General features: G+C 34.3%; 1 protein-coding gene across 1 annotated transcript in view; it reads right to left on the bottom strand.

Moving 5' to 3' along the window:
* TSGA10 (testis specific 10) overlaps nt 1-12,563 on the bottom strand; it is an 89,636-nt gene that overhangs the window by 27,290 nt on the left and 49,783 nt on the right. Inside the window, exons 10-14 of the mRNA XM_013967441.2 lie at nt 9,954-10,069; nt 7,551-7,705; nt 3,839-3,894; nt 2,578-2,746; nt 64-174 (exon numbers count right to left, since the gene is read on the bottom strand). Coding sequence (XP_013822895.2) covers nt 64-174; nt 2,578-2,746; nt 3,839-3,894; nt 7,551-7,705; nt 9,954-10,069 — 607 coding nt within the window. The remainder of the gene's footprint in view (nt 1-63; nt 175-2,577; nt 2,747-3,838; nt 3,895-7,550; nt 7,706-9,953; nt 10,070-12,563) is intronic.

A 12,563-nucleotide genomic window follows, 5' to 3' on the forward strand; every position in this document is an offset into this window, starting at 1 on the left:
AACCAATAGCTCTCGTGAAAATTCAGCTATCTTGGGCCAAAGGGAAAATAAATATATACGTACTTCAGACTTTAATATATTCTTCAGTTTATTAACCTCCAGATTAGTGTCTTGAACTTTCTGTTTAATGTCACTAAGTTCATTATGAGTATCATTCAATTTTTTAGACAGTGCCTATGAGAAAAAGACAGATTTTACAAAAAACTAAAAATTGTTCTACATCAAAACCACCATAAATATTTAAATGTTTTAGAGTTTACAAAAAACTAAAAATTGTTCTACATCAAAACCACCATAAATATTTAAATATTTACAAGATGATAAATAAAATTAATATACTTAGTACATAAATCTCATATAAACACAGTGAGAAAACACAGGAGTCCAAAAAGTAAGTGCACAAAGAACCCAAACACAATTCACAGAAAAGGAACCACAAATGGATAATACTTAAAGTTAAAATTTACTAGCAATCAAAGATACGGCAAGGAATGTACATTTTGATGCACTGTTGGAATAAATGTAAATTTGAGGAAAGCAAATCTGTGATCTTCTACCTGGTGATGTATTAAGAGACATTTTTAAAAGCTCATAAAAACAAGAAAGACAAATATGCTGCTTTTTGTTAAAGGTAAGAGATGGATACATTGGTATTAACTATGCTCATGTCCACTCAGAAGGTTTCTTAATTTAAAAATGACACCTCATAAGCGTTTGATTCCACTTGAAAGCAAATCTATAAAATCTAATGAAAAAGAATGTCTACTAAGGAATTATTTGCTATGTGACAGTATTTATTCATTAGGTGAATGATGCAATAAATAACAGTATCCACCTAGTGGTAAAACCACACAGAATATTATATACCCATGAAAACTTTTGGAAAAATTTTTAGTAACAGAGAAAAATGTTAATGTATATTTGAAAAAATCAGGATTAAACACTAAAAACATCTCAATTTGTTTAAAATCATGGTATTGAGCAAGAAATTATTTTACGGTTTCTGTTTCCCAAATCTTCTATGATATGGGTTTTTTAACAACCTGCAGTCCACAGAGGGGTCCGTATTCTACATTTGGGCCCTATGACCCAAACATAGGAAAAATTTACTCTTGAACATTTGTATATTGTTATGGTAATAATTTTCTTCTGATTATAAAACATGTTTATTAAGGTATAACAAACAACTATGATGTTATAGTAAGCTAATAACAGTTACAAAATATTTATCAAGTGATAATGCTAGATGCTCCAAGTTCTTGCTAGGCATATTCTCGTCTACTCTCCATTTCCACAGTTGATATGATCACACAGCCAGGAGGGGGACTTGCACTCATGTGAGTCTTAAATACTTCACTCTGTTGTCTCCTCATGTAGAACAAAGCATAATGTAAAGTGGTATGAGGTTTTATCTCAGCTACATTAAAAAGTTCATGTAAAAGACAGAATAAAGTTTTTAAACTACATTGAAAATCAGTTAAAAAAATGTTAACAGCATATAACTGCATGGTAAAGATGAAAGCTTTTCATCTAATTTTCATAAATATTATTTATAGTTAGCTTTAGCCTATTTGCTTTATCTATAAATAGAGCACACAAAAGTAGATTCTATAAATTCACATCTCTTGTTTTTATTGCTATTAACTTTTAAAAATTAAACTTTATTTTAAAAGTTTTAGACTTATAGAAAAGTTATTAAAATAGTATAGAGTACCCATATAGGCTATACTTAGTTTTCTCTATTATTAACATCTTATATTAGTATACTACATGTCACAATTCATGAACCAATGTTGATAATTATTAACTGAAGTCCATATTTTATTCCTATTCCTTCCATTTTTATGGAATGTCCTTTTTCTGTTCCAGGATCCCAGTGTTCATCAACTTTTGAACAAACTACTTTAACACTTCACACAACTTTTAATAATTAACAAAGCTTGGCATCTTTATATCTGATTATGTAAATCATTTAACAGTTTTAAAATACAGACTTTTATGATGCAAACTGAACACATTGAGAGTGACAGCGAAGTGAAGGAAATCATTTGTATTGAAGAATTTCAATGGGGGAAGAAAGTTTTCAAGGAAAATTTTCTAAAGATAAAATTAAAAGTGATACTGATAATGAGAGCTCTTGATAAAACTGAACTGTACTGGCTTAGAGAGGAACTAATTATAAGAGAAATTTTCCTAAAAAGAATCACAGTTCTAAAGAGGACCAAATAACGTGGCATGATCAATACACTCATATTAATAGTCCATCAAATAAACCTACTCTTTTCTTAACCATTTGTGAAGGTTATCTTCATTTGCTAGTTTTTCCAATATTTATCCTTCACTGAGGAAGTACTTCCTAAGATTTAATACAAATGTTACACCCTGTTCTCTCTTTTCTCTAATATTTAACTGTATGTTTGAAAATTTCATTTAGAAACCACATGGCATATTCTACGTAATAAAGATTTTTTAAATGGCTGGTTCCAAAGCCTGAGCTTTGCTATGAAATGAAATGAGGGCTGTGGCTCAGAAGAAACATATCCTTCTCAGAGAAAAAGATTCTGGGAACAAGTATACCTGGTTTTCTTGTTTAGCTTTAGCAAACTGTTCTTGGAGATTGTCATTCTCATGAGCCAAGATGTCCCTCTCCCTGGCTATTTGAGCCAGCTCATCATTTGTCTCATCCAACTGCCGGCGCATTCTGGAAATATCTTGTTCACACATAATGAGGGCCTCAGTAGACTGTCTATTCCACAAATCAGGCAGTACACGAGAAGAGACATTTTACCGAAACAGAATAACAAATTTTCATGAGAAAGAAGATAGCGTGAAAACATTTAAAGAGTTTTGAACACATTTAGATTTCCAGGAATAAATACTTGCAAAGATAGTGCATTGAAGCTTCTCTGTGTTGCCAACATTACACTATGAAAAAGATGCCAAATAAATATACACAGTAGTCAACAATTTGTTACAGATTCAAAAATTCTGATGCTCACATATAAGAAAGTCATCGCCCTACCTCTAGATGCTAGATGCTCCTCTTCCTCTGCCCTTGTAAAAATGAGTGGTTCTCAGGGCTTAACCCTTAGCCTCCTGATTCTTCTCATGCCAGCCCTTCTTTCCCTCTGACAGTTCCTATTCATATCCGAGGCTCCCAACCCTATCTACACTCAGACAACTCTGAAATGATCACCCCTGCCTCAGCCTCTTCCTTACACTCTAGACTCTTATATTTGACTGCTTACTAGACATACCTACAAGAAGGTCTTGTAAACTCTTCAAAGAAAAATCTTTTTCCATGTAGGTTCATTATATCTAGTATTCATCACTAGCATTTGGCATTTTCCTAGATTCTTTCCCTCACAAACACCACACCCCTGTCCCTCAGCCTCCCAAGCCAGTCTCTCATCACCTACTCAGCCTGTGCAATCTCTCTGACAAAAAGAATCTCACCAGCCTTTAGTGATTTCTCACTGCCCACAGGCTCCTCTGTCTGTGTCACAGGCCTCTGCCTGCCTGCCTAGCCTCTCCTTCGTTTCTCTCCTTATGCTTTGGGTTCCAACATATTCACCTACTTGTCATTCCAGAGACTTCTGAACCCCACTTGTGGTTTTCTGTGGCTCTTTGCTATTCTTTCTATCTTGAATGCTCTTCTCTTTCCTATCTTTGGCAAACACCAGATCTTCCCTTTACTTTCTCAGACTCAGGCCTCCTTTCAACATTAGAGAGCTAGCATCTTATACATAGCACTAAGCCCCTTGTTTCTATCTTCGTACCTAATACAGTACTTTGCCCCCCAAAAAGTGGTCAAATCTTTCTTGAGTAAGTGATTTACCTTGATGCCTGTTCCATCTCAGCAATGATATTCTTCATGCCTGAAATGGTCTTTTCCTTGAAAAATAATATAAGTATTAAATACAAAATTATCTTAAACTGTTATTTCTGTTAAAAGTGAATATATTAGAAGAATTTCCCACCTCCTTTTTGATTTACAGTTGTTTTTAAACACTTGTGTTCTATTCTTCTTTGCTACACTTTAAAATTAATGCTTAATATATCAATGTGAGTATATGTACTAGATAAAAACAATTGATTTTGCTCCTCAAAACAAAGACTATACTTAGGTATATTGATACGAGATCATCACATCAAATACCATTAAAAGATATTTTGTGCAGTGACCCAGCAACAGAAGAACCCCTTAAGCACCCTGTTTTAGGAGGAAACCCAATGATTTGGCACTGGGTTCTCTACTGGAAATAGGACTGATTTACTTCTTCACGTTATAAAACCCAGGAAAGTGAATCATGTAAAACTAAATTTAGTTATTAAGAATAATGACCTTGACAAAGGACACTATATATATCAGTCATCAACATCACCTTGAAAAAGCTGTTACAGTGGGATTACTTATAGAAGTGTACTATTGATTTTGGGTGTAAGCTAGTAAGCAGGCGTAAAGCAAAAGCGTAAGAAATAAATTATTTCTATTTTTCTTTTTTAAGGGTGTGGAGAGGGAGCACAATTAGTGGAATCAATCAAGACTGAGATGAGGGGGACTATCTTAAAGCCATCAATGCCATTTCCAGATGTCCTCCTTTAAAAACTAGCTGATCCTGAACTAGTAACAGATACTATACATAGATACTTAGCACTGACATAAGTCCTTAAAAAGTAGACAAATTATTCTTCCACTAAATAACCAGATTTCACTTTGCCTTTTAAATTTTCAGATCCTAGTAACCAAGCAACAAGACGAAAATTAAGCCTGCATTTCCCAGCCAGTGCTGCTCCTACCATCAGAGACAACTCTGTGTGTGTGTTCCTCCGTTACTCCTGTGTTCCTCTCTAGGGTATTTTTAGCTCTGGTTGCACAGATTCCATATCTGGCCATAATGGATCCTGAAGTATGGTTAAAATATCCATTAGCAAAACTGTTAAACCCCTTAAAGAATCACAGTCTATGGAGGAAAAACTCAAAGAGAAAATACTGCTTACTACGGAATATTTACAAATGCTTTGGAAATACAACTTAACACACTTCTAAATAAATTCTGACAAGCTAACTGAATTTCTAGTTTTTCTGACAGCTATTACTTGGTTAATATTTAAACATGGCTTATAAGCCTAAAAAGATCTCTCTTTTATCAACAGAAATTCCTTGAAAGATTCTCTAAAAATACTGCAAAAGTATTCAGGGCAAACAAAATTACTGTATAGAATCCAATAACATATCCTCCTAGACTATTTTCCTCTTAATGTGACCCTGATAGTACCATTTCTTAAAATTTATATCATTACCAACTTGATAATCCTTGTATAATCTCAATATATTTGTCCAATCAGAGACATAGATTCAAGTTAATTGTTAAATTCAACCTGGACAGGGTGGTCATAAATCTACTCAGAAAAAAGAAACAAACTAAAATTTTATACAAATAATTCTGACTTTTATGATTCAAAAATCTGTGAGCTTGCTATTGAATTTTCTAACTTTAATTGGTATCAAGTAGTAAAACAACGTTTAAAAAACTATGATTACCAGACAAAATTCACTTTATTCACTATAATATAGACTTTTCCATAGTAATTACTTTTCTGATATAATCTCCAGATTAAACTAATAAAACTACTATTATTCACTGAAAGGTATTATAAATTCAGCTCTGTAATACCACTGTATTGAACATTTCCTCTTTTGAATGTGTAACACTGTTTTCCCTTCATAGGATGGATGTGTTTACATTCATAATCCTATATAATACTCAGTTTTGATATGGACTTGCAACTCAATATTCTTCGTGAAGGAGAAGATAACATTGGTACAGTTAGCAGAGTAGAAGACGTGAATTAATCAATCAGACGTTTCCAGTTAAGCCAAAATTCACTACCTCGTGTACTTTGATAGCTTCAATTATGCGCATGCTATTCCAATCTGTTAACTTCAATTTTCTCTCCACACCTTAAAATCCAAGATTCAACTCATGTCACAAAGGCATGTTGATAACCTTCCTCACTAAGCTTGCTCTGTGTCCTGTGTTTCCTACTTCACGCACAGGAACTAGCCATTTGGCTCCTAAGTCAGAAAGCACACCCTGTCAGTCTTGCTTCCTAAAGAGAGCTGTTTCTTTCACTGTCACTTCCTATACAGTCCTTCTCACTTTACTCCTAACTAGTGTCCTGTCACTACTCTCATTTCCCTACAGCCCACTTTTTACATGGATTAGCAAGTGACAGGATAATGCTTTAAAGATCCAATTGTAACATTTCATTTACATGATTTCAATGATCCTATACATCCATGATGATGGTATCTAAACGCAACATCTCATGTATTTTATTTGTTGCTTGTCTATCCCATCTTATCTTTTACCCCCCTTCATGCCCCATACTCCCCTCCTTGCACTCTATTCTCTGGACATACTAAACTATCAAGAAATCTCACCACATTCTCTTATGAAAGCCACTGGGCTTCCATATAAGTTGTTCTACTTGTTTGGAGTACCTTTTCTCTAAACAGTGCTCTACCTGTCTGGATCACTCCTTTCTCTAAATCTTTTCCTGGCTAATCTCTAGTCATCTTTCAGGGCAGTATAAGCACCATCACTGTGTGGAAGGCTTCCTAGATCTCCTTCCTCCCCTAATCCACCCCCGGGCCTGAATCAGATGTTTCTGCCAAACTTCACTCATACATTATGTATGTGCCATTATGGCGCTTGGCATATTCCATCATAACAGCATCTTTCTTTATCTTGCTTTGAATTTTACCATCGGCCTTTGGAAGGTATGCCCACTCAGCCTCAGTATTCAACATAATACCTGATACATGTCCATAAATGTTTGTTGAATGGATGGATGGGTGAACGAGTGAACGGACTAGCTCCCTTGGAGGGAAAGACCCTCTAACTCAGTTAGTGCCCTTAGAGAGGGGAAAGACCCTAAGCCAGGGATGCTGCCTTTGCTTAAGACATTTGTAGAAAACAGCTTAGGAATTGCCTTCAGAATCAGTTTATGAGCTAGAAAGGGGGTCAATATTTCAATGACAAATAAAACACCTTTATTTGTTATTGTTTGAACAACAAAACTGTGGGATGAAGTTTATCACCCAACTTTTTCACAAGTTCCATATGATCTACTCTCAAAGGCTGAAGATGATGGAGAAACACGCTCCTCATTTTGAATATAAACTTCATTATATTTATGAAATATATTGCCTCCCAAGGTGGCTACTTGAAAATATAAGTTCTGGTGTGCCTTTAAAAAGAAATCAGTTTCACTGCTTTTTTAAAATTATGCTTTACATTTTGAGATGTTTGAATTAGTTATTGTTAGTAAAAGTTGATCAAAGTAGAAATTGATGAGAGAAAAATTTATTTAAAAATATTAGCTAGTGAATTTGAACATATATTTCCTAAGACTATCTTGAAATATTTCAAAATTAGATTTAAAGTTTCTCCTCTCTAAGGAAAAAAAATTGGGAAAATCCTATTATTTTATTCAGATTCAAGTTCAAACATTTCTTTTAAATCACAGTTCTCAGAACATACTTTCATTGCCAAACTCTCTCCAAGGGATGCAATATTCTCAGATTTTTTATCCAAACATGCTTGCAGGCATTCCTTTTCTTTAGCCAAATCATTGAGGGTTGCACCAAGAATGCTGATTTCTTCTCGCTGGGCAATACTTTGTCTTGTAAAATTATCTAAATGTGTAATCATAAAGGCATTGTTTTAAACAAGATAAAATTTTTTCCAGTTCAAGCAGAGTGAAGTACTTTTCAAAGTAAATTCTCCTATATTATATTCAATGACTAAAGATAAAATACTCTATCCCAAATTTTAAAATGGCTTTTGTTGTTAGTGATTAAAAATGAAGATTAATCATTCTAAATGACTTGTAAATGAAAAAGCACAATTAACACATCTGAATTAGAACAGCAAAGGAAAGTTCTATATAACAAGTTCTCAGAGTAGAATGTGTGGTGGGAGAGGGGAAGGTGTGTGGAGGAAGTACATGGAATGTTGATTTTTTCCTCTCCTAATCTCACCTTCCTTTAGCTTCGAATCACTGTTGCATATAAATTGGTAACTACCAGATCTTAAAAATACATTGAGTTAAGTCATCATCGGAGTCAAATATCTTCTAATATTCTGATTTTTTCCCCAGCACTGTCACAAACTTTCCTAGACAAAAGTCATCCCAGGAAGTCTGATTTGCTTTGTAAGTATGCTGGGATGCCAGTGTCAGTGTTGAAGTCTTGTATAATTGGCACAGAAAAGTGGTTTTCAAATGGTGGTTTCTCAACCAGAACCATCAGCATCACCTGGGAACTTGTGAGAAACACAAATCCTTAGGTCCCATGCTAGACGTACTGAATTAGAAATTCTGAGTGGGCAGAGCAATTTATGTTTCAACAAGCACCCTGGGAAAGATACAAAAGCCCTGGCATATCCTGCTCTGAGGAGCCCGGCTCCAGTGAGCTTAGCTCTCCTGAAGTTTGAGGAGCACTGGTCTAGACCATCTCTACCCAGAGAAACTCAGTGTGACTAGACCACTAGGTAAATGACTGCCAGGGCCACCCAGTGCAGCACTGAGAGCAGAATTCCATACCACAGAGGGTGATGTATGCAAAAGGGATGAATCCTGTTTCTTTTCCAGGCAAACCGCTTGTTTGGGGTGTTCCGATATCTGAGTTCATTCCCATTGGCAGAAAACACACTCTAAGCCAGTTCTAGAATCTCCTAGATTAAAAAAAAGTCAACCCCACATCCCATTTGTGCTACCACCCCATTTTTCTGCTACTCTTAATAGCCAAACTTCTGTTTGACTTCTGTTCTCTCCTGTCTCCACCATCTCATTTCCCAATCATTCCTCAGACTACTCCATCTTTCACATCGAACACTATAATTCAAATTTTTGGGGGACCCATGTTTCCAAAACCTCCAATTTGTCCATCCAATCAATATTTTTTCATTCTCATCTTATTTTGCATCTTGAAACTATCTGACAATTGATCATATTCTCCTTTCTAAAACATATTGCTCTCTTGCCTCCCCAAATGACACTCACTTCCGGGTTTTCTTCCTACTTCTTTGGCTCTTCTTACTCAGTCCTGGATCCTCTTCTCATTCTCTACATTTTCCCTAGGTGATTTCACGGTTTTAAAATATCATTTACATGCTGATGTGTCCTAAATGTATATCTTTAGCTTAGATTTCTCTTCTGAGATACTAACTTATCTATTTACCTACTTACCCTACATTTTCACTTGAACTTAAAATCCAAAAATGAGTTCCTCAATATTCTCCTTTTATATTTTCTTTTAACGCTTTCTACCTCAGTAAAAAGCACCCTACCCCACCTAATTGCTTATGTCAGATATTTTTGATCTGCATAATAGCAAACCTTAAAAATCTTATTCAGTTTTAAAATGAGCACTTTTATTGTCCTGACCAAAATTTTAATTTAAAGTTATAAGAAGATTAAGTTATGACCATATTTTCATAAAGGACACTGGTAAGAAACAATAATAAGAGACTTCATAAAAATATTTTTTTCTATAAACTCAAATGAACTACAGATATATCCAAATCTATGTATACTTTCTACCAAAAATAGTATACGTGTAATACATTTCATTACAACAGCTATGGGCATGACATAATATAAAAGCTTATAAATTTAAAATTGGTCATCATAAATTTACAAAGTACTGTTACTTTGTTTAGCTATTCCTTCACTGAAAAATATGAAGCCATGTCTAAGTATTTATGGATCTAAGTTTAAGTAAAATATTTTACTATCAAAGAAAAATACATATTCTCATGATTTTTGACTAAAAACTTTTAACTTAAGGATCTATTTTTAAGTTTCTCTACGTTATAACTGAAGAGAAGAAAACTTTTTTTTCCAGACTTAAAAAACAAAAAGGAACATCAGGAAAAACTCACCAATTTTTTCATCCAAGCACATAATTTTCTCCTGAGTAAGCTGTAGCTCATATTTTTTCTTAGCAAGGTGTCGCTGAGTATCAGAAAGATCTTTCTCTGTGTTTTCATATAAAAGTCTGTAAACATTTTAATAATAAAACTAATTCTGAAATTTTATGTTTTATCAACTTTTTAGTGTATTTAAATCTAAGAACTTTTAAGGAAACTAATGCACATTTTTTGTTCTTAGTATTTTCATCATAAAAACAAACTATAGGAGGTTTGAAATATAAAGGGTAAAAGGGGATACTCAATCTACCACTGTAACATAAACAACTTTAGTATTCATTAGTATTTTTCTGCTTTGCATAAAGTTACCATAATCTAAATTCAAACTTGAGTTCAGATGTTTTTCACCTATACTCAATCTTTAACATTTTTCAGTCTTATAATTTAGCCCTTCGAATTATCATTTTCTGCTGAAAAACTATGAGCAATAGCATTTGCTTTCAAGTAAATATAACCATTTACTTAAGTCAGTCAGTTCAGTCAGTTCAGTCGCTCAGTCGTGTCCGACTCTTTGCGACCCCATGAATTGCAGCACGCCAGGCCTCCCTGTTCATCACCATCTCCCGGAGTTCACTCAGACTCCTGTCCATCGAGTCCGTGATGCTGTCCAGCCATCTCATCCTCAGTCGTCCCTTTCTCCTACTGCCCCCAATCCTTCCCAGCATCAGAGTCTTTTCCAATGAGTCAACTCTTCACATGAGGTGGCCAAAGTACTGGAGCTTCAGCTTCAGCATCATTCCCTCCAAAGTACTCCCCTAATATTAGACATTTGGGTTCATTTCAGGTTTTCATTAGTATAAATAAATCTACAATGAACAGTATTTCACTGAGTCCACAAATACTAAGTATGTAGCAGGCACTATGGTGAACTAGATGGGCAGGGACCCTGATCTCATGCAATTCATAGTCAATAAACAAATAAATAGACAGACTATAATATCTGGAAATATGGAAGCTAGATAATCTGAAAGTCCTCTCACCACAAAACACACATACTAAACAAGATGTAAGACACATCCTTTAAAATGTACAGCAAAACTCAGAACAATCTGTAAGAGAAGTCCCTTGGTGCCAAATCAGAGTAGTAAGTCTATGAACTGATGTCATATCAGCTATGGTTGGGGTTTACCTGTCTCAGTAGCTTAGAGTCTTGTCTTTTAACTCAGAAACAGAAGATGAGGCCACAGAAATGTCTGCCACACAAGTTTTAGAAATAAGATCCCCCCACATTAAGCCACTAAGAGCTACACTATTAGTGGAGAGGCCAGACTAGAGGAAGTCAGCTTGCCAAACATTGCTAAAGCAGGGTAACAAAAATAACTAAACATCTTCGTTGGGCAATCTCAATCTCAAGATAAGAAATCAAAATAAAATCTGGTTCCAGGATGGTAATATAATCTAGAAAACTTGGTAGAAATACACATGAAAGTTTTCTGGAGGGACATGACTTCAACTCAGGCAAAAACCAAACCCCAGACAAGGGTCTGTTGAAAATAAGCTCACAAACCAACACAATATTGTAATTATCTTTCAATTAAAAATAAATTAAAAAAAAATGAGCTCACAATTCAATCTTAAAAACATACTAAGAAACAACCCAAACTTAGTGGGAGTCAAAAGATACACAAACTAAATTAGACTCAAAGAATTTCAGATTATAGCCTTATTAAACAGAAATTTTAAAATAATTTTAAATACTAATACATAAAAAGTGTAATACAAATTCATAATAAAAAGAGCCAGCAGATTTTAAAAAGAACCAAAGAGAACTTCAGGAAATTAAACTAAAGGCATTGAAATAAAAATTTTAAAAGGACATCAAATGACAAGGTTAAGAATAAAATATTTTTTTTTAATTTTTTTTTTGTTGTCATTGTTTTTTATTTTTTATTTTTTTTTATTTTTTTATTTTTTTTTATTTTTTTTTTAAATTTTAAAATCTTTAATTCTTACATGCGTTCCCAAACATGAACCCCCCTCCCACCTCCCTCCCCACAACATCTCTCTGGGTCATCCCCATGCACCAGCCCCAAGCAAGCTGCACCCTACGTCAGACATGGACTGGCGATTCAATTCTTACATGACAGTATACATGTTAGAATTCCCATTCTCCCAAATCATCCCACCCTCTCCCTCTCCCTCTGAGTCCAAAAGTCTGGTATACACATCTGTGGAGAAAAAAAAAGGAAAAAAAGAGAAAAAAGAAAAGAAGAAAAAAGAAAAAAAAGAAAAAGAAAAAGAAAAAAAAAAAAAGAAAAAAAAAAATAAAATAGATACAGCTAAAGAGACAATTAGTAAGCTAGAAAAAAAAAGCCAGATTAGAGAAAATTATCTATAATAGAGCACAGATAAAAAGACAGAACAAATACAAAGGAAAGTTTAGGAGATATAAACAACAGAATGAAAAGGTCCAATATTCACCTAATAGGGATTCCAGGAAAGAACAAACACAATATTCAAAGAAACAATGGCTGATCTCACACATGAACTCTCACACTAAAGAAATATCAATAAAAAACATGAAAACCAGCTTTAAGGGAATGTAAATCATAGGTAGAACAG

This window comes from Capra hircus, chromosome 11 (genome assembly GCF_001704415.2).
Source record: "Capra hircus breed San Clemente chromosome 11, ASM170441v1, whole genome shotgun sequence".
Lineage (NCBI taxonomy): Eukaryota > Metazoa > Chordata > Mammalia > Artiodactyla > Bovidae > Capra > Capra hircus.